This window comes from Ruditapes philippinarum, unplaced genomic scaffold, assembly GCF_026571515.1.
Source record: "Ruditapes philippinarum isolate M1 unplaced genomic scaffold, ASM2657151v2 ctg5125_1_1_1_1, whole genome shotgun sequence".
Taxonomy (NCBI): domain Eukaryota; kingdom Metazoa; phylum Mollusca; class Bivalvia; order Venerida; family Veneridae; genus Ruditapes; species Ruditapes philippinarum.
The window spans coordinates 37,321-61,556 of NW_026861077.1; the positions used below are offsets into that span (position 1 = coordinate 37,321).

The following is a 24,236-nucleotide window of genomic DNA, read 5'->3' on the forward strand; positions in this document are numbered from 1 at the left end:
AGCAGTTGTTAGTGCACCTGAGCAGTCCTTAGCGGTCCGACAACTCTTCAAAAACATGAATTTTATCACTAAAATGATATTTTTTCTTAAAATAATACATTTTTTTGTCACTAAACATACTACCTTGTATTATAAGAATGCCCTAGGAGGTATTTTAAGGTCCTTTGTGTCTCCCTAGCAGTCTTTTTTGTATCTGAGCAGTCCTTAGCGGTCCGACAACTCATAAAATTTTCACCAAAATCATATTTTTTCTTAAAATTATATTTTTTTTTCACTAAAAATAATACCATGTAATATAAGAATGGCCTAGGAGGTCCTTTGTGCCTCTTTAGTAGTCCTTTGTGGCTCCTTAGCAGTCCTTAGCGGTCCTTAGCAGTCCTTAGCAGTCCTTAGCGGTCCTTAGCAGTGTTTAGTAGGACCGATTTTAAAGCAAATAAAATAACAGTAAAATATTTAAACAGTGCACATGTGTACAGTGTACACGTCAAAGAAAAAGAAGAACCTTCATACAATTAATTAAACTTTAGGTTATGAATATTACAAACTTTTGAATTTGAGTATTGTATACAAACCAATGATTTTGGTACATTTCCTCTGGTTAAGATGTTTCTACTGTGCTTTTCACTCTGAAGTCTCATTCTTTGTTTGGCAGGCATGATTAAGCTAGTATTTTTTTATCAAATCTTAAAAGAAATAAGATTTAATCAAGCAATATTGCTCTTTCCCAACTGATTTCTGTCAAATCTTTCCACGTAGTGAAAGTAGCGGAAGCAGTTATTAGCCTCACCGGAAATGACTACGCGTGAAACTTTAAATTTTATAAACACAAAACAAGAGAAAGAAACTATATTGATTCCTAAAAACTGACATGAAGTTATAAATATCACGAAATAGATATTTAATTTATGTCGTTATCTTCAAATTCATATATTTATATTCGCGTATTAATACAGCCACGCACCAGTGCTTACACAAAATGGCGCTGCCCATTGCACGTGAGAATTTTTCTTTTTGACAACTTTCAATCGAGTTTGACAACTCTGGTTGAATTGTTTTCAGTTAAAGGCTTAAAAGATCTAAAAGATAATGTTTACTCGTACATTGCGAGATGGTGTTCATGTTTTTCAATATTTGAAATTGTTTCGTCCCCTTGTATGTTCGTACCCGGCCGTCTCTAAAACTGAAAATTATTGTCAACAAATTATTGCTATAAAAAATAAATTAAGGTCTTTCCCCTTATATTTTTGGGGAAAAAGTGCCTTGTTTAAAGAAGGGAAATTATGAGAAGTTCCTCAAAATTTTATACTTACCAAAGAAAACACAGCCCTGGTCTTTCTTTGTCTTGCTTATGATAATATGGACCTGATCAAATTAGACCCATAGTGCTCAAAAATACCAGTAAAGAATTAGCCCCTATAGTGTCCAAACTTTTCCAGAAATCACTGCAGTCCAGCACTCTACCAGACATCTGGAAAATGGCAAATGTCGCCCCTGTCTTTAAAAAAGGTAGCAAGTCAGACCCAGCCAACTATCGCCCTATCTCTCTTACCTGTATCTTGTGTAAAACCCTGGAACACATTGTCTCCTCCAGTATAACAAAGCACTTTACTAGATCAAACTTGTTCTATGAATTGCAGCATGGTTTCCGAGAAAAAAGGTCATGTCAATCCCAGTTATTAATGCTTATAGATGATATTCTACAGTCAGTAAATCAGAGAAGCCAAGTAGACTTAATCCTTCTTGACTTCTCTAAGCCTTTGATATGGTCAACCATGAAAAAACTCCTGTATAAGCTGCATTTCTACGGTATAAGGGGTCAGACTCTTAAATGGATCAAAGGTTTTCTTGATAACAGGTCACAGTCCGTGGTGGTAAATGGCTCCACATCCAGCTCCATACCAGTCTCCTCCGGTGTTCCCAGGGCTCGGTCCTCGGACCTCTCTTATTTCTTATATACATAAATGACCTTCCTGAATATGTCCAATCCTCTAAGGTCCGCCTATTTGCTGATGACACAGCCATCTATCTATCTCTGACTGTCGCTTCTCATTCTAGCTTACTTCAACATGACTTACACCAACTTGAACAATGGGAAACAAAATGGGACATGCAATTTAATCCATCAAAATGCCAGTTATCCAAATCACAAAACGAAAAACAGTCATTCCAACAAAAATACCTCCTACATAACACCACAGTAGAAACAGTTCCATCTGCAAAATACCTTGGCATTACAATATCAAATGATTTAACATGGAACAAACACATAAACAACATCACAACAAAGGCGAATCAAACACTTGGTTTTCTACGCCGAAACATCAAGTTCACTCAGAAAGGTTAAAGTCAAACAGCATACAAGACACTTGTCAGACCCCAGCTTGAGTACAGCTCCACGGTCTGGTCCCCTACACAGGAACTCTCATTGACCAGATAGAGTCAGTCCAAAGAAGGGCTGCTAGGTGGGTCAAACATGACTTTGGCCGTATGTCAAGTGTCACTGACATGTTGACTTCCCTTCAATGGAGGCGCCTTGACCTTCGGCGTATTGACCAACGCCTGGTCATGTTTCACAACATCCTGCAGGACCAGGTGGCTATTCCTTTCCCAAAGTATATCGTCCCTCTTACAAGATCATCTAGAACATCCCATCTCCATGCATTCCAACAAGTCCAAACTAAAACTGATTACTATAAATATTCATTTTTCCCAAGAATAATTGTCCACTGGAATGCTTTACCACCTGAAATCATAAACTTGTCTGGCCCCAAGTTCAGTCTGGCTGTAAGCCGGATTGAACATACGTCTCCTTAAAAATACCTTTTCTGTTTTTAACCTGTTTTTAACAATATACTCATTTCCTTTACTTTTATATTCTTTTATTTCAACTCTTTTACTAACATTCTTGTCAGTTGACGCGCGTCAAGTCTAGGTCCCCAGCAGGGGTTTGACTATATGGAAGATAGATAGATATGCATGTGTAGTCTATAGCCGGGCAAGCCAAATCCCGGGCCCGCTTTGCGGGCCCTGACTTTGACTTGCCCGTATTAATATGAAATTAGGCAAAGCCTATGAACGGGGAAGTCGTTAAAAAATTTATTTCATTCTTTCCGTTTTAAAATTGTCATTCAGTATTACATGTAGTCCAATATATTAGACGTTACAGGCTTGTTATAGTTTTTGTCGGTCAAGCCTGACGTCTAATAGTTATTGCTCAAAAACGCATAGCATCATAAAAAATCAAAAAATGTCTATTGTCTTGCCTTTCAAGCTTTATTCAAAAGCTTATCATATTTTCTTTCAATTTCATGCTCAATCATACGCAAAAACGTTCAAACGATGTACTTATCATTTAAAATGAAATATAAACATCAATCTATTTTTGTCTATCAGCCATACTGGTTAAGCAATGTGCTTTACAGATTGATTCCAAATTTTTGAACGGAAAAATATATTCGAACACACTGACGGTGCATGGGCAATTATTTCGTTAAAAAAATATTCCGTTAGATTGCTCTGACTCAGTTAAATGCTTGCATTTGAATTAGCCAATCAGATTTCGCGCACTTTACGGCCGCCATTTGTTTATCGGCTGTAAAAGGAATTGAAATAGACCTCTACATGAGAGGATTTAATCATGATTTTTCGGATGTGACAGTTTAATTATTTTGACAAAAGGTATTTATTTTTTAGTTTTGTTCATAAATAGGTCAAAAATTATGTAAATAAACGCTGTCTTCATTGTTTTTCGTTCCGCCCGATTTTCTGGCGGAACATGCTATGGGTTTTTGAGCAATTTCGATATGACGTTGCTTTGCCCAGAAGCAAAAATATCTCAAAGCGACGTCATATTTATAGGACTATATAACATGCACCGCTTCCGTTTTCACTCGGAACACTCAACGTTTATTATTTATCCGAAAAGTTGAGATTTGTTCCGTTATCGGAATACCCCGCCTTTTATCATTGAGTTACATTGTAAATGGCGGCGCCCGACTAGAACTGACACTGAAAATTTCATTGATAGGTATAGAATTCTATATATTTTTTAATTGTTTTTTTTATTTGATTTTCTTTTAAATATACACGTGTAGTCTATAGCCGGGCAAGCCAAAGCCCGGACCCGCTTCGCGGGCCCGGTCATTGACTTCCCCGTAAAATCATAATTATAGAAAAAGTAATGTTTCAGTCTTTAACTCGTTTTGTTTTTAAAAGCATTATATATGATACAAATAAAAATATTTGAGATGCCTTTTATATTCATTATTTCGCTTCTTCATATTTTCAGGAAACAAAATACTTTAGAGTTCATATGTTACAATATGAAATTCTTAACTTGTCCAGCTAATGTTGATTAGCATGTGAAGTTGTGCACCTGGGTATTTTAGTGACAATTTATTTAGAATTTGGCAATTTGTAGAGTAATTGCCCTTGACTAAGTAAAAATTTGCAATTTTCAACTTGTGTCACACGTAGCTCAAAAAGTATTTGGCATAGGGTCATGAAACTACAGGAATGTTGATCAGCTGACAGCATGTGAAGTAGTGCACCTGGGATGCTTGGGACTTTATATGTTTTGTCAGAGTTATTGCCCTTGACTTAGTGAAAAATTGCAGTTTTTAATTTGTATCATGCATAGCTCAAAAGTATTTAACCAAGAGTCATGAAACTGAACAGAAATGTTGGTGAGCATGTGTAGTTGTGCACCTTGGGTTTCGCTTGGGGATTTATCCAGTATATTTGTAGAGATATTGCCCTTGACTTAGTAAAAGCTGTTTCATTATGTTGTTATTTGTTCCTTGAGTGCTTGAGTTAGAATCAACTCACTTTACAGGAATAATGATGAACATCACTGTGAAGCTATGAACCTGGGATTTTGCATGTGGATTTAGTCCACATGTAGCCCAAAAAATATTTGACCTAGAGTCATAAAATTGACAAAACAGTGGAGTGTGCCGGGCACCCTTGTCCTATGGAAACAATCTTCTAGTTTATGTCATAAGCCTGAGTCTGCTGAAGAATATTGTAGTGATTTAAACTTAGGAAAGAACTAGATGGATATGTGCAGGTTTTTCTGGTTTTAATTTTTTTTTTTAGAATTTAAGTGAATATGACAGATGATTTTTTGTCACCATTTTGGGCGCACACCAACCTTCCCCAAAATATGAAAAAAGTCACTGTAAATATTTGAAAGTAAAAATTTGTATCTATAGAGATAATCATTCATAAATATCATTTGTAATATTACAGTGAGAGGTTCATCAGGTATATGGATGATCAATGGACCACCAAAACATGGATCTGATGCACCATTCACGAAGTAAGCCTTCAATACTTACACCCTAAGCTAGTCTGCTGGGTTTGTGCAATGGATTTGCCCTGTTTTTGAAATTGGAATGGTACATTCAAAATTAAATGAATTTGAATATTAATATTGATAAAAAAAAGAAAAGACTTAATCTGCAGCGCTTTATACATTATGTAGTTAACATCAAGTTGTTATAAACATAATGCTGATGGAAGGGTCTAGAAAGTAGAGCTGTCATCGATAGAGACAACATCTATGTATCGTTGATATTTTTCTGATAAACATGTCAAAAAATTGATAATTTTGATTAATTATTTAAATGTCTATGAATTATGAAAATTCACCCAAAACATATGTAAAAGTAGGTGGCCATGTTTAACACTAAGCTGTTGTTACATAATGGACACATTTCATAGCAAAATCATGCAAAGGACATTTATAAACAGGACACAACATTTTTGTATGAACAGAACATTATTTTAATTATTTCAGGGAACCAAGTGGAAAATGTAAGGTTATGGTGTTCAGTAAAGATGGTTCACTATTTGCCTGGAGCAATGGTGACTGGTAAGACATTAATTTAACTTATTTTCATGATTTATAGATTTGATGCTGTCCATTATGTGATCTATTTGTTATATGAAGAAAATTTTATACATTTGTTGTATTGGATTGAACTGTATTTAAAGATTAATTATGTTGCAAATATTACAAAAAGTACAACACGGAGATAGTACAAACACTCAACATGTGACAGCATTTAAAGTTGCACTTCAGAGAGATTAAAAAAAAAAAAAAGTAACTAGAGAATACCTTTTTTGCTTTAAATTGTACCATCATTTACTTGATATTTATTTACAGTTTGATTAAATACCATTCTTTTGTTTAAAATATGAGTTTCAGGGTTTACCACTTTGAATTGTTTCATCATTATTTCTGTTATTCATATGATAGTTCAAATAGCCAAGTTGAGATTTCATAGTATGTTGTCACCTTTGTGTAGTAACCGGTTTATTTCCTTCTAAATTAATTAGGAGTTAAGCAGTTACTGCACTAAGGTGAAGGTAATTTATTTTATGCATTGAATTAGATGAGGCACATGCTTCATCTTTGTAATTTTTCACATATAGAGGATATTGAATGAGTGTAGTTTAATAACTAAATTTATTGAACGGGTTGAATAAAATCATAGTATTCGAGCCTCTGGCAATTATAATATTGTTTTATTCAACAAGTTCAATAAATTTAGTATTGAATCTACACGAATATAATATTCTATTTATCACATATATAAAATAAGAACAGTAAACTGTTAAGATAAGTAATTTTTCAATGACGCGCCTGTAGTGTAACGCTAACATTAGGTAGTTAATCGCTTTAAGAGAGAATGGCATGTGCACAAAAATCATTGCTGAACGGATAAAACCCTACTTAAATTAGCGAATAATATTTTGTTCCGGAGCATTTTATTCTGTTTGTATACAATATTCATGTGTGTTAAATAATGGAGACATTCTACGTTTTTTGGGAACCAACCATATAATAATGGAACCAGTATAATTTCACTGTTGATAAATTTTATAAAAATATTTCATAAGAGATAGATCTATACCCTTTAACCAAATCACTGTTTTATATGTTACAATGTATGTCACTTGGTTTTTTAGTGTGAAGATTTTTGATACCCAGAAGAATGAAGTGATACAAGAGTTACCGAGACCAAAGGCATCATGTATGGCATTCTCTCCACAAGGCTCATTACTTACCATCTGGGAACCATACTCGGGTAAACTTTTCACTGTTACAATTGTTAATTAACTGACCTTTGTACATTTACAATTTGATGTTTTTCTGTAGTAATAGTATAATGTAAACAAAAAGGTATCAATTGTTTTTACCAAGATCTGATTAATGTTATGAATGCTTCAATGATATAAGTAATTAATCAAAGAAAACTGGAATTAATGCATATCTTAATTTTCATTTTGTGATATTCAACATACATTGTACGCCTCTTCTAAAGTATAAATTTTAAATTAACAAAGATTCATTTTGTGTGGAAGCATTTGTAAACAAAATAACTGAAAACATAAAGTGATTCCATGATTATCATGACTCTCTTTTCATGAGATAAATAATGCACAGTGTTGTACCTAAAGTCTGCCTTTACCAGTAAAGATAGTGTTAGTATATGTTAAAGCCCAACCAAAAATAAATATCAGCAAATACATTATTTACATGTATCATAGTTTTGATATAGTGAATTGATATTTATGAAATATGTAATGTCTTGCAGTTGACAAGGAAACACAAGCTGGAGTTCCTAATCTTCATATCTACAATGTGGCTACAGGAAAATGTGTGAAAAGTTTGATACAGAAAAAATTCAGCTACTGGTAAATTAGTGTGACAACCCATCTCATATTCTATATAGAATTGTTGTTTACAATTATTCAACTTATTGTCTTGCTTTAGTTAAGGAATTGATTAAAGAATAATTGCTAATTGGCTGATTCAGTCTGATTGGGCAAGATTTGAAGTTAAAGGATGAGGGGAGCAGTGGTCTAGTGGTTAAGGTTTCTGCCTCTCAACCCAGGGATAATGGGTTCAAGCCGTACTTTGGTTACGACCATGTTTCTTCATATGACACTAGTTCTGGTTGGTTCCAGGAAGCTGACTAGAAAGTGATAAATATAAGTTGCAAGAACTTGTTTTGCAATTAAGTATAATAATAAGTATGTTTAAACCAAAGGATGAGGGGTGCCGAATATATTTCATTTGCAAAGAAAGAAAGAAAAAAACATGTGTTGACAATTTTGTATGATATAATTTTATAACTGTGATATAATAAAAAATATAAGTTATGCATGCTTCTGATGGGGTAGATTGGAAAATATAGCCTGTGAAGATTTTGTATGCGTAACGCTATTATACATGTGTTTTAGCTATATTAAGAGAGAAATATATTAATTTTCATTAATTTAGCTTATTTGATGAAGACATTATTTACAAATGTATTTGTATATATCATTGATTCATGTAGGGCTCCCCAGTTTTCTAATGACGAGAAGATTTGCTGTAGAAATGTCAACAATGAGCTACACTTTTTCGAGGATAAAAACTTTGGTAAATAACTGATAACTTTATTCTGTACTTTCACACATTATTCTCCGTCGTGATTAAAATATGATATGATATCTTCCAAGGTCATCTGCATGTGATCAATTCTGATTGGCAATGATCTCTTTTGACATAGATATAAACATGACAGTATTTACATGTGTCATTGATGACATAAATTTAACATTTTCTGCTTTTTGTGATAAAGATACATGTATGTTTTATAATGTGATATTTTGCAAATAGTGACATGCCAAATATATTGCAGTAAAGATGTAAATAATGTTTATTTTCAGATGAAATTAAGACAAAATTACATCTACAGAAGGTAGCTGGGTATAGTTTAGCCTCGGCAGGGCCTCCATACATGGTATCTGGCTATGTGCCAGGTGGAAAGGTTAGTTTATTCTAACTTGCTATATTCTGTTGGGAAGTTCAAGTTTTAAATGAATTTATATTATTTTATTTTTCATTGATAATGACATATTTGTTTAAGATATGTTTTTATCTGGGTTGTATATTAACTAAATTGTATGCAAAACAGTTGATTTAAGAACTAGGCCTTAGCAAGCCATAGCAACAAAAATAACAAGACTTTTATTTTCACTCTTTTGAAAGATAATTTTTTTTACAAATTCCTGTGTTTTTGATCTAATCAAAAATATTAATATTTATGAATTTTCCAAAAATGTCCATGTTATTTGATAAACATGAATTATTTAGAAAAAAAAGCAGAATTAACTTACTTTAAATATTTCATGCATTTTATCACCATTTTTTTTTGGAAAATTTACAAACATTTTTCTTTCAATTGATATACTTTGGTATGAAATTTATCAAGATAATAACAAAGATTTTACTTATCACAGACAAGATGTATACTTATAAAGTTCAAATTTATATGTAGAATTGTAAGTATATATTTCTATGCCACAGGTCAAAATTGTTTTATTTTTATGACACAGGGTCAACCATCATTTGTCCGAGTATACAAGTACCCAAATTTTGGTGGACCGAATGCTGCAGTGGCTAACAGAACTTTCTTCAAGGCAGATAAAGTGGAGATGATGTGGAATAAAGCGGGGACAGCTCTCTTGTTGCTAACGACAACGGATACGTCAGAATCTTCTTACTATGGCGATCAGGGTCTTCATTATCTAGGAGTGAATGGGGAAAGTAATTTGGTACATTTAGGTAAAAATGGGCCTGTTTATCATGTAGAATGGAGTCCCAAGTCAACAGAATTCTGTGTTGTATATGGATGTATCCTTTATTATAAGACACTTAAAACAGTATTAGTAATTTTCAATATTCTTTAAGCTTAAAGGGTATAAAACAATATTTTATGAAATAATTTTATAAAATTTGTCAACAGAAAAATTATATTGTCTCTGTTATTTAACATAAACAGAATAAAATTTTCAGGAATAGAATATTCTGCTATTTAAAGTAGGCTTTTATCCATTTAGCAATGATTTTGTACATGCTTTATACACTTATTTTGTTGTTGTTGTGTTATATTATTGTAAATGGCATACACGAATATACTGACTTAATTTCCTTGACTAAGATTTTGTTAAGTTATGCCAGCAAAGGCGACAATTTACAACTTGAAGACAGAAGCTGTGTTTGATTTTGGAACTGGACCTCGTAACTTTAGTTTCTACAACCCTCAGGGAAATAATATCCTTCTTTGCTATTTCATTAGTGAACAGATGACATAGAAACTAGAGATATCATAAGATAAAAACTTAAATCTAAATTTATTGACTTCAATATGCTATATTTAGATATAAACCATTAGAAAATAGGGTAAAACAAGCAAAATGTCTAAAAGATCTATGCTACATACACTACAGTTAAAGCATAACATACACCTTTGCATGTGTTTTGAGATTCTATGAGTAGGATCTGTTGAAGGGTAGTTGTAATAGTGACCCTGGTTGTGATAAAAGATATTACATCTTATACATTTCCAATATATGTAGAGCCAGTATGTCAAACATTATCTAATAAGCCCAGTTGCTGTAGGATATACACTGCTTATTAGTCCCCTATCCGGTTATCCGGAAAAAGTTTTATGTTTACCCTCCGTCCATCAGTTTTTGTCCGTCCACAGAACTTGGTCCCGTGATAAGGTACATACATGTTGCAGAGAGAAGTTCACGAAATTGACTTGAAAGTAAAATAATTGAATTGGTGTAAACTGTTAATCATTACCTTTCTGGCTGCAACTGAAGATGTCCATAGCAAACAAAAAAAAGCTGGCACATCTGTTCACTATTCAGTCACTACCTGTTTAAAAATTTTCCCTAAAATCAGTCATTACCTGTTCTGAAATTTTCTCTAAGAATTGTGAATGGTCTAGTCCAGATTTAAAGATGGACAAGTCCATTTAAGATATTTAGCAGAGTAAATGTCAAAAACTTGATTATCAAAATTGCCATTTGATTTTTTGTTAAATCTCCTTGTTTTAAAAGTATGTAACTATGCATGTGTTGAATATCCTTAACTAGCATTACTTTTGTGTTTGTGTGGTTTTGGAAATCTCCATGGCAACATGGAATTCTGGGATGTTAAACAGAAGAAGCTGATCTGTCAAACACAGTCCCCAGACACAACAAGTTTTCAATGGTGTGCCAACGGAGAACATATCATCACAGCTACAACCTCACCTAGGTTACGTGTAGGCAATGGGTAAGTTTCATTGTCACCAATCAAAAGGAGTTCCTGTTAAACGAACATGACATCTTCAAGTTTAAATTTAGACTCCCCATTTTTGGTAATCCTGTCAAAAAGTATGGATAATATTGTGTCAAACTTATTTTGCAGCGTGATTGGCCAAGTTTAAGTTTGCTGTTACCTACAATTTACTGTTTAAAAGATATAGGCCCTGCTACGTTGTAATACAGGTCATAGCCATGTTTTCCTCAAATAACACCAGTACTGGTTATTATTACAGGACTTTGACCCACTAGTGACTCAGATTTGCCTCAAGCTTTCTTTCACAATCAAGCTTATAATGAATAGTTTTTAAACTGACATGTTAAAACAAAAATCGAATATTGGCACCTCAGCATGTTTTGAAATGCTCTTTGTATTAACAGATACAGAATATGGCATTACACTGGTGCAGTATTAGAACAGAAGTTGGTTGACAAGGGAGAAGAATTATGGGAGGCATTCTGGCAACCTGCCCCTGACAACATGTTCCCAGAGAAGTCAATCAGCTATAGGCAGGTGGAATCAGAAGTACAGGCTCCAGCTACCACAGGTACATGTACTACTGTTGTGGTGAATTTTTCCAAATGCATTATAACACTTATGTTTCTAAAGAAGGTATTGGGCAGAAGTTGTAAACATGTCATGTGGTTAGCAGATTACCACTTAACTTTAACACATAATCTGCTGAAACAGAATGTGATTACACTTTGCCATCAGTACAGAGCCAGGCCAGCCTGCACATTCATACAGTCTGACTAGGCTCAGTAAATGTTGATGGGTCAATTTTTATGCCCATACTTAAAGAGTGGAACTAAACTGTAATTTGATCAGCCTGTATATATGAATGTATATCAGTCATCCTTGTTCAGTCAATAATTTAAAAAGAAATCAGCCACCTTTATGTGTCTTGGTAGGGACCTTGTTCCAAGGTCAGTAGATAACTCCTATTGATTTTAGGATAAGAAGATCAAAAAGGCCTTTGTATGGCCAATAATTAGGAATGCTTTGATCTACTTTCCTCAGATTTGGTGTTGGTGTTTGTTGTGACTAGTAAATAACTCCTGTTGATTTTTTGGTCAAAAGTCACCATTTAAACAGTATTTTGTAATTAAGGTATTAGATGCCTAATGCAGAGTCTCCTTTCTAAAGAGTATTCATTTTCAGTGAGGACATAGAGTTTCGATATGTTTCCAGATTCATGATAATTTCCATGAAAATTTTGAAAATAAATCAAAAAGTTAATAACTTTGAAGTGGACAAAAAAGTGATAAAAATGACAAAAGAGGACAAAAATATGCAAAAATAGCCCTTATTGTATTAGTCATGCAGTAGAAATATGGTGATAAATACTACAAAATCAGTCAATTAATCACACATAACTTGTAAATTATTACTAGAAAGTTGAATCTTTGTACTTTTCTTTACATTTTCTTGAAATATTTTGGCTCCATCTGTAGGCATGCAGCTTTAAAATTTTAAAACATGAGGAATATTTGAGTTGTTATTATGTGTTTTTCTTATTAGCTCACCTGAGCTTGCTCAGGGTGAGCTTTTAGGATCGGTATATGTCCGTCGTCCATCCGTCCGTCGTACGTCCACAATTGCTTGTGGACACACTAGCGGTCGCATTTTTGCCTCAATCATCATCAAACTAGCGGTCGCATTTTTGCCTCAATCATCATCAAACTTGGTCAGGATGCTTATCTAGTTGAAAGCTCGGATGAGTTTGAACATGGCTCATCTTGGATGAAAAACTAGGTCACAAGAGCTAAAAAAAGAAAAACCTTGTGAACACTCTAGAGGTCACATTTTTGACCCAATCATCGTCAAACTTGGTCAGGATGCTTATCTAGTTGAAAGCTCGGATGAGTTCGAACATGGCTCATCTTGGATGAAAAACTAGGTCACAAGAGCTAAAAATTGAAAAACCTTGTGAACACTCTAGAGGTCACATTTTTGACCCAATCATCATCAAACTTGGTCAGGATGTTTGTCTAGGTGATAGCTCGGATGAGTTCGAACATGGGTCATCTGGGATGAAAAAGTAGGTCACCGGAGCTAAAAATAGAAAAACCTTGTGAACACTCTAGTGGTCACATTTTTGAACCAATCTTCATCAAACTTGGTCAGATTGCTTGTCTAGTCAATTGCTTGGATGGGTTCGAACATGGGTCATCTCTGATGAAAAACTAGGTCACAGGAGCTAAAAATAGAAAAACCTTGTGAACACTGTAGTGGTCACATTTTTGACCCAATCATCGGATGCTTGTTTAGATAATAGCTCGGATGAGTTCGAATATGGGTCATCTCGGATGAAAAAGTAGGTCACAAGAGCTATAAATAGAAAAACCTTGTTAACACTCTAGCGGTCACATTTTTGCATCAATCATCATCAAACTTGGTCAGGATGCTTATCTAGTTGATAGCTTGGATGAGTTCGAACATGGCTCATCTTGGATGAAAAAGTAGGTCAGCGGAGCAAAAAATAGAAAAACATTGTTAACATTCTAGCGGTCACATTTTTTCATCAATCATCATCAAACTTGGTCAAGATGCTTGTCTAGGTGATAGCTCGGATGAGTTTGAACATGGGTCATCTCGGATGAAAAAGTAGGTCACCGAAGCTAAAAATAGAAAAACCTTGTTAACACTCTAGTGGTCACATTTTTGCATCAGTCATTATCAAACTTTGTCAAGATGTTTGTCTAGGTGATAGCTCAGATGAGTTTGAACATGGGTCATCTTGGATGAAAAAGTAGGTCACCGGAGCTAAAAATAGAAAAACCTTGTTAACACTCTAGCGGTCACATTTTTGCATCAATCATCATCAAACTTGATCAAGATGCTTGTCTAGGTGATAGTTTGGATGAGTTCGAACATGGGTCATCTCGGATGAAAAAGTAGGTCACCAGAGCTAAAAATAGAAAAACCTTGTTAACACTCTAGTGGTCACAATTTTGAGACAATTGTCATTAAACTTGGTCAGGAAACTTGTCTAGGTCATTGCTGGAAATAAATCGAACATGGGACATCTCGGATGAAAAACTAGGTCACGGGAGCTAAAAATAGAAAAATCTTGTTAACACTCTAGTGGCTACTGTTGTGATCCAAATATTCTGTTAATTGGTCTGAAAGTTTGTTTTGATGATTTCTAAGTCAAGATCGAACATGGGTCATCTTGGATGAAAAACTAGGTCACACCGCCCAAATATGGAAAAACCTTGTTAACATTCTAGTGGTCACATTTTCGACTCAATTATCATCAAACTTGGTCAGGATGATTGTCTAGGTAATTGCTTGGATGAGTTCGAAATGGTATGTGAAACTAGGTCACCGGAGCTAAAAATAGAAAAATCTTGTTAACACTCTAGTTGCTACTGTTTTGATCCAAGTATCCTGGAAATTGGTCTGAAAGTTTGTTTTGATGATTTCTAGATCTAGTTTGAATATGTGTCACCTGGGTAAAAAACTAGGTCGCACTGCTCAAATTTGGATAATCCTTGTTAATACTGTAGTGGTCACATTTTTGACTCACCTGTCATGAGACTTGGTCAGAATGCTTGTCTAGGTAATTGTTTGGACGAGTTTGATAAGTCAGGTGAGCAATCTAGGGCCATCATGGCCCTCTTGTACTTTAATAAGCAGAATAAGTGATCAATGATGTCTTATCTATTACAGCTGCAAAGCAGGCATATGTTCCGCCTTCATTAAGAGGTCAACAGAATAAACCCTCCACTAAACTGCACGAATATGAGCTTCCCTCTAATGTCAAACAATCTCAAGCAGGTATTATTTTCTTTCTATTTATTGTTTACAAAAAAAAAAAATGTCAATCATGAAAACTACTAGTAAAAGTTTTGTTAAGAAGATTAAAATAGTATTTTTATGCTCCCCAAAAAATTTCGGGGGAGCATATAGTCGCCGCCTTGTCCGTCCGTCCGTCTGTCCACACTACAGAAAAGGGATAGGGGGGCCATCTAACTGTAAACAGAACAAAAAAGAACAATAGAGTTCATTCCGTAACAATAAAGTAAGGGGCCATTGGCCCTCTATTAAACAATAGAAAATAACAAAAGAAATGGCCCCTTATTCCATTTAGGTCGGACGGCCGTCCGTCTTTCCGTCCGTCTGTCCCCTTTTCTTGTCCGGGACATAACTTTGAAACAACAAGAGGTATCAACATGAAACTTTGTAGGTAGATAGATCTCATTGAGTAGGTGTGCAGTGCACAAGAACCGTAACTCTGCCTTGCCTAATTTTTGAATTATCCCCCTTTGTTTATTTTACACTTTGAACTTTGTCCGGAACATAACTCTAAAAGTATAAGAGGTATCAACATGAAACTTTGTAGGTAGATAGATCTCATTGAGTAGGTGTGCAGTGCACAAGAACCGTAACTCTGCCTTGCCTAATTTTTGAATTATCCCCCTTTGTTTATTTTACACTTTGAAATTTGTCCGGGACATAACTCTAAAACTATAAGAGGTATCAACATGAAACTTTGTAGGTAGATAGATCTCATTGAGTAGGTGTGCAGTGCACAAGAACCGTAACTCTGCCTTGCCTAATTTTTGAATTATCCCCCTTTGTTTATTTTACACTTTGAACTTTGTCCAGGACATAACTCTAAAACTATAAGAGGTATCAACATGAAACTGTTTAGGTAGATAGATCTCATTGAGTGGGTGTGCAGTGAACAAGAACCTAAACTCTGCCTTGCCTAATTTTTTAATTATCCAACTTTGTTTATTTTTACACTTTGAACTTTGTTCGGGACATAACTCTAAATGTATAAGAGATATCAACATGAAACTTTGTAGGTAGATAGATCTCATTGAGTAAGTTTGCAGTGCACAAGAACTGTAACACTGTCTTGCCTACTTTTGGAGTTATTGCCCTTTGTTCATTTTGACACTTTGAACTTTGTCCGGGATATTACTCTAAAATTATAAGAGATATCAACATGAAACTTTGTAGATAGATAGGTCACATTGGGTGGAAGTGCAGTGCTTAAGAATCATTACTCTGCCTTGCCTTATTTTGAAGTAATTGCCCTTTGTTTATTTTTACTTTTTGACTTTTGTCTGGGACATAACTTTAAAACTATTAGGGATATCAACATGAAACTTTGTAGGTAGCTAGATATAATTGGATAGAACTGCAATGCTTAAAGAACTTAGACAAAGCCTGGTCTAATTTTGGAGTTATTGCCCTTTGTTCATTTTTACACTTTGAATTTTACTCGGGACATAACTATGATGTCATCAGGAAACTTAATAGATAGATAGATCTCATTGAATAGAAGTGCAGTGCAAAAAAAACATAACTCCGCTTTGCCTAATTTTGGAGTTTTTGCCCTTTGTTCATTTTTTTATACTTTCCTGTGTCCAGAACCTCCTTTGGGAGCATCACCCGGTTCAACCGGTTCTTGATTTATTGATTGGCTATTTGAAGTACCACCCTTGAAATTTGTGATATTAAGTTGTAAATGATATTTATTTTCTGATTATTATTTTTTCATTCGTTATTCAAGTTTAAAAAGTTTATTAGTACTAAGGCTTCTGGCCAATATACAGCATTTCTACAACATGTAACAATAACATAATTATGAATGTTGATAAGATGAGAAAATGAATGTCAAACATATATGTTTATAATACAGTTCTTATACAGACAAAAGTACTTTTGTTTACAGTTTCCAATAGTTAGATTTATGACTGATGAAGAAAATGGCATCTTACAATAACTGAATGATATAAATGCATTGCAATGCTTTTTATTACATGTACGTTTTTAGAAGAAGTCAACATATGAAATTCTAGCAAAGTTGTGTTACTTGTATATTTTGATTATTCATCGTTCTACCTAAACTACTTTCGAGTAACACTTTAAGATAAGGCCTAACATTTTCAGTATTAGATTAAAGACATTGCAAAAGTCAGAGAACTAATAGTATCAAACCTTTAACTGTATTTATTTAGATGCAAACAAACCAGCAAGCAAAAATAAAAAGAAGAAAGAAGCTCGAAAAGCCAGACAAGCAGAGGTATGTTTATAATACATGTAATTATAAATGATGGCCATATGTTTATTGTTGTAAATGTTCTAAAAAATTTGATAATTTTATGAGACAGGTTCTATAGATCAATGAAATTTAAAGATGTACTATGCTCATCTGTGAGTTAAATTTTTTAATCACCGAAACTTATCAAAGTCTATGGAATTCTTATTGAAAATGTGAAATATGAATAAAAGAATGAATAAACTATGTATGGGAAGCTGTGTTCCTTATTACTGGTCAAGTAACGTTGGTCTTTTCTTAAAAAAAAAACTGCCAGTTTTTTTAATGACACAATGACACTATGTATTCATAATGTGTCAACCTATAGGGTATAGAGTTTGAAACATACTATATCTAGTTCATATGAAGACAAACCCTGTTTATTTTATACATTCAAAGATACTGCATAGCAATTTACAATATTTTCAAATATCAAATTGGAGCATAGTATATCTAGAGTTGTTGTTTCTGAAAAACTGCCACTGTTTGAACTTTATTTAGATAGCATGTCATTGTTAAAATATTGTCTATGTCTACAAAATAACTCTGCAATTTGTTGGTGAGATACTGGAAGGAAAAGAAAGCACTGGTTACAAATATTTGCATTAATGGCTCATTAAATGAATACCAAATTTTTCTGCCATGCCAAGATACTATTTCCCGCAGTTTTAACTGTTACTGCTGATACAGAAATTATAGGGGATTTGTTGTACATTTGTAGAGAAGATTATATATCCAGGAAATCAAGTTACTGCCAAGTTATGAACAAAATATTAAAATCAGTTTAATAAAAAAGAATGTGAACGAATATGAAATGAGCAAGGGCTATACAAATGTACAATGGATATTAAAGTGACATTATGCCCATCCAGGGGTATAAAGTGAGTGATAGTCAAAATAAGTTTACAAATTTGCCATTATTCCTTTCAATTTAACTTACTTGGCTTGAATGACAAATAACACATGGCCCCAAGGAAATTTCTATAAATATCCATCGGAAATTACCTGTAACTTTCAAATTATAAAAAGAGTGGGACAGTCTTTTTATATTTAATGTAGATTTTTGTTTCATCCTAAACATTTTCCCATATCATCTGATGGTCATTCACTATATATAACAGTCAGTCTTTTGAAATATATAGTTAATTCAGCTCAACTTGCCAATGCAGAAATGAGCATTATGTCACTTTAAGTCAATATATATTTCCTTATGTTATATAATATAGAATGATGAGAATGAATCAGCCAATCAGGCAGCAGCAGGAGCAAGTAGTGCACCTAGTGTTCCTCAACCATCTACTGGGGACCCTGAAAAAGACAAGAAAATCAGAAATCTCCGTAAAGTAAGTCATGTTTGCCTTGTAATAGGGTTTCTCTTATTAATCTGCAGTGAAAGACTTGACAGGTTTTGATTCACACAAATATTTATTATTATCATATTTGCCTAGAGTTTTGAGTGATTCTTTTTAGCACAATGTATGCTGATGGATTTGTCCAATGATATGCATGTGTACTATAATAATCAATGACATTTTACTGGAAATTGTATTTGGGTTCCAAGTTGTAAATTGCAAAAAGAAAACTTCTGCTTCTGGGTTAATATGTAAATACAAGCAAAAGAGATAAAAAGTTTGAATTCTTTAGAAACCTGGTTTTGAACGCAAGGTTTAAAATCTTAGATAAATTGTGTATAAAGCACAGTTATGACCCCTAATTTCAACACTATTCCTGCAGTTGAATAATGCATATTTCCGTACTAGCATTATAATAAATCATGGCTTTAAAAACAATAAATTAGCAAAATAACATGAATTTCAACATTTATATTGTAGAAACTGCAGCAAATTGAAAAATTGAAAGAACAGATGAAAGCAGGAAAACAGCTTGAAAAAAATCAGGTTTGTTTACTATGATGTTGTATTCAATTTATATCAGTAGTTTATTGCATAAAGCTAGGTAATACAATACCTGTAGCCAACACATACATGTATACCATACAATTTTTGTGGTTTGACATGCATGTTTTAAGTAAAGAAACATCATGTAATTTAGTCCTAATATAAGGAGAGCTTCAGTTCCCTGAATCTAAACATGTATTACTGGATGTTATGCTTTACCAGTGGAAGAAGGCCTGGGTGTGCATCCATGTATGATTTCAGGCACAAGGGGGTATCTGATTCTATCTTTGGGCAAGCAAATATTTTCTGTGATGATTATACCCCCACAAACGAAGTTTAGGGGGGGTATATAGGAGTCAGCTTGTTGGTCGGTCCGTCCGTCCGTCGGTCGGTCCACATCATGGTTTCCGGACGATAACTAGAGTTTGGAATGAGGTATTGTTATCAAACTTGGTATAAAGCAACCTTATGTGGAAACGGTTGGTATTGCATTTGGACCCTCTAGGGTCAAGGTCACCGTTACTAAAAATAGAAAAATGGTTTCCGGACAATAACTAGAGTTAGGAATGAGATATCGTTATCAAACTTGGCGTATAGCAAGCTTATATGAAGACCTGGGTTGGTATTGCATTTTGGCCCCCTGGGGTCAAGGTCAAGGTCACCATTACTAAAAATAGAAAAATGGTTTCAGGACAATAACTAGAGTTAGGAATGAGATATTGTTATCAAACTTGGCGTATAGCAAGCTTATATGAAGACCTGGGTTGGTATTGCATTCCAGCCCCCTGGGGTCAAGGTCACCGTTATGAAAAATAGAAAAATGGTTTTCGGACAATAACTAGAGTTAGAAATGAGATATTGTAATCTAATTTGGTGTAAAGGAAGCTTTTATGAAGACCTGGGTTGGTATTGCATTTGGACCCCCTAGGGTCAAGTCACCGTTACAGTGTTTCTAAGAATAGAAAAATGGTTTCCAGACATTTGGGCGCCCTTGGGTCAAGGTCACCATTACAAAAAATAGAAAAATGGTTTCCAGACAATAAGTAGAGTTAGGAATGAGATATTGTAATCTAATTTGGTGTATAGGAAGGTTATATGAAGACCTTGGTTGGTATTGCATTTGGACCCCTAGGGTCAAGGTCACCGTTACAGTGTTACTAAAAATAGAAAAAGGGTTTCTAGACAATAACAAGAGTTAGGAATGAGTTATTATTATCAAACTTGGCGTATAGCAAGCTTATATGAAGACCTAGGTTGGTATTGCATTTAGGCCCCCTTGGGTCAAGGTCACCGTTAAGAAAAATAGAAAAATGGTTTTCGGACAATAAGTAGAGTTAGGAATGAGATATTGTAATCTAATTTGGTGTATAGGAAGCTTATATGAAGACCTGGGTTGGTATTGCATTTGGACCCCTAGGGTCAAGGTCACCGTTACAGTGTTACTGAAAATAGAAAAATGGTTTCCGGACAATAACTAGAGTTAGGAATGAGATATCTTAATCAACCTTGGTGTATAGCAAGCTTATTTCAAGACCACAGTTGCGATTACAAATAATTGAAATATTTCTTTGTACACAGTTGATAGTTTGTGTTATATATATCTTCTGATTACTTTTTTTCAAAAAGTCAAAGTTGCAGGTGGGGGTATTAATCACCTTCAGTGATAGGTCTAGTTAATCTTATTATCTAGGACATTGTGTCTTATGGTCATGTTAATATATTAATTATTAATTATCTCATTGCTGATTCAGTGGGATTAGTTGTAAATCATTATAAAAAGTGTGTTAAAACCAACCAACCAAGTTAACTAGTTAATGCTTTTTGGTCACATTGCTTAAAGATCTTGTAACACATTTTTTCATGGTTTTAAATTATGAATATGATGTTCAAATTAAGATTTATAAATACATATTTTTAAGAACATATTTTACATATTCTTTGATGTTTGAAAATTGTTTTATTTGCATAATTATGTACATGTAATATAATTTCACTTAGTGTGGTTTATTACCACTTTGATCACGACATACAGGATCTTTAATTTTGTTTGTTAAAAAGCAATTGAAAATAAAATTGAATTTAGCATTAGCATTAAGAAATTTACCTTCACATTTCATCATCATTGAAATACATTGTTACATAACTTTATTTTACAATTTTTAGTTGGAAAAGCTAAAGACTGAGGAATCTTTGATATCAGAACTTGAAGACTTAGAAATCAGCTGAGAGATAATGGGGATTTAGGTTGATAATATAGTGCTTCAAACAATTCTGTGATATTCAGATAGATATAAGAAGGTACTGAAATTACAGACAATTGTGTGTTAAGGTCTTTGTCTTTGGTTTTGAAAGCCAAAAGGATTGAGGTTACTTCGTAAATTAATTGAACTCGTAGCAGTGTCAAGTTTTTTAAATTATTTGTAAAATAAATTATAGAGATATGAATAGTAACTATAGTTACATACAGCATCAGGAAGTTACAGCAACAGGAAGTTACAGCAACAGACATACGAAACAACTTCATGTATATATGAATGTATTATCCACTGGTGGCCATAATTTGTTACCCTAAGTCTTTTACAGCCTATTGTTTAATACACTTTATTTTCTTATGATCCAAACATTCTATGTTGAAGAAATTTGGCAGATATCATGCATTAGATTTACTTTGCATTATATTTAAAAAATATCCTAATCTTTTCCTTCTTAACAAACATTTGTTGAGACTATCTGACATACACAGTTAGTGTGTTGACTCTAGGACAGGGACGAATTAAGGGCACCTGACAATCTATGATACATTATTTAAAATGTTACAGATGTAATATATGTCATATCTTACCATTTATCAACTTAAGACCCCTTGTTCTCAAAGATATAGAAATTCAAGAGTAAGATCAAAATCTGCAATTTATTCTTATAGGAATTATATTTGTTGTTACATTTATTGTTACTTAAAATGACATAAGATAGAGAAATTTTAGAAATGTCATTTGATTAAATGGCTATGTGCTTCTAAGAGCTCTTTAAAATATTGATCATGACCTTTTTGTTGATCATTAATTTTAACTAATTAATTTTAATTTATAGCGAGGTTTAGAAAAAAAACATATCAATCATGTTCACTGTGCCATTGTGGTAGTCTTCATTGACGATGTTATCTTGCAAATAATTTAATATGTAGCTAATTAATGGAACATTTTTAAAAGATATTAACAGAAAACTTGGAATTCATGACAAGGTGCTGTTATATGTCAATGTGTATGGACCTTTCCGTTTTTTTGTAGCGGAACATTCAGCCACACCTTTTCCATTCATTGCTAGGTCAACTGCTCACAAACAGTATCACAAACATAACAATGTGTTCTTTTGTTCAAACCAGGTCAACCAGTGACTATGTATTATCTCAGTGAAGCAATTGGATAACAAGTTAGCCAATTTACATAAAACTGTAAACACTGGAAAGGTCCATTATTTTGATAGCTTTATTATAGGAGTTAAGTCCCTTTTGTAAAATTATCATTTATGTTGAATCATTTCAATGTTATAAAAGGTATCAAAACATGACACTTGAAATACTTGCTTATTCATGACAATGGACATTAATCTGAAAGGGGGGGGGGGGGGGGTTATTCCCCCTTTTAACATAGAATGTGACAAAAAAGTTTGTTATTAATAGTTGTTTAATGTTAACAAACAACTTTTTAAACAATTTGTGTGCGTTACTCCCGAATTTCAACTCAAAATACGTTACTGTAGTTTCATTGCTTATGTCACTGCTAATTTGCAGTTATTATATTTTGAGTATATTCTAAAGTTTGTATGTTGGCATAAAGAAAAAGTAGTTTCAAATGCTAGAAATCGAAATTGCTCATTTATCCTGATTTTGATCTTTTTTTTTAAAAACATGGGCCAAAATTAAAAATCTTATATATAAAAAAAAAATTTATTACAAGTGCCCTTTCTATGTGTCCCAGTTAATATATTTATAATTTAGTAAAAAAAAATTTTTTTCTTTCATTTTCATTTTTTTGAAAACAGGGTTTTTGAAATTTTCCCCTTTTTCATGTCTTCATGAACTGTTCGATTTTTAAACAGTCAGTTAGTTAGTGGGGGTGTCTTCAGATTTATGTATATGACTTTTTCAAGATTTTGGTTATTGGATAGTTCAGATTTTTTTTATCACTATGTCAAAAGCTTATCTTCTTGCACAAGGATTTTTTTCTACACATAAAAATCTCTTAGTCCCTGGCCCAGTGGGTTAAGGATGTGACTTCAAACCCCCTTGCCCCTTTTTAACGTGGGGAAAAACCCTAGGGGGCTTTGGATCTTTTTATGTAGGTTTCTATCCGCAACTTACAGAAAATCAGTGGTTCTACTCAGGTGAATTCTGTTTCTGTCTGAAATCATGCATGAAGGCACCTGGTGTCTTCAGAAGTAAAGCTTTTTAGTCACCATATGGCCTTTGTTGGTGCATGGATCTTAATTTATATATAAATACATGGTTGGTGTGATGAAATACTCCACCAAAAAATAAAACCTGAAACTAGTAAAACTGTACCTAAAAATGCTTCTTTGACAAAGTTTAACAAAAAAAAATAATAACGTTATTTTGTGCAATACTATAGTAATGAAAATAAAGTTGGAAATGTCTGAGTTATGAAAGGGACTCCACTGAGTTTGTTTTTTTTCAACATATGGGACTTTAAATATTTTTCTGAGATTTGTGTACCACTTCATGTACCTTTTGATCAATAACTGGTGTGAAGATTTTCATGTCATTCTCCCAACTATCTGTTTCAAGAATAATTATTTTTATTGTGCAAATTGACCCAAAATTGAAAAGCATTGCAACACTTTTCACTTATATCCAGTTAAGAATCAGACAAACATCGATTTTTTAAGTATTTCTTAATCATCATTTGCAGATTATTATCCCCCGCCGAAAAATTTCGGCGGAGGATATAGAAATAGTCTCCGTCCGTCCGTCCGTCCGACCTTCCGTCAGTCCGTCCGACATTTTTGTCCGTAGCATATCTCTAAAAGTATTTGAGTTATCAACTTGAAACTTCATAGGTGGATAGACCTCATTGAGGAGGAGTGCAGTGCACAAGAATGATAACTC

The 24,236-nt window shown here is 33.7% G+C and overlaps 1 protein-coding gene across 1 annotated transcript; it reads left to right on the forward strand.

The window, feature by feature from the left end:
• The first annotated feature begins 913 nt into the window (after nt 1–913).
• On the forward strand, nt 914–22,706 carry LOC132714431 (eukaryotic translation initiation factor 2A-like). Its single transcript, XM_060697318.1, has 16 exons — nt 914–995; nt 5,251–5,320; nt 5,801–5,875; nt 6,976–7,094; nt 7,605–7,704; nt 8,352–8,434; nt 8,725–8,825; nt 9,394–9,691; nt 10,010–10,111; nt 10,951–11,125; nt 11,536–11,702; nt 14,831–14,938; nt 17,134–17,198; nt 18,440–18,556; nt 19,046–19,111; nt 21,275–22,706. The coding sequence occupies exons 1-16, from the start codon at nt 977–979 to the stop codon at nt 21,335–21,337; spliced, it is 1,728 nt and encodes a 575-aa protein (XP_060553301.1). The 5' UTR covers nt 914–976; the 3' UTR covers nt 21,338–22,706.
• The last annotated feature ends 1,530 nt before the right edge of the window (nt 22,707–24,236 follow it).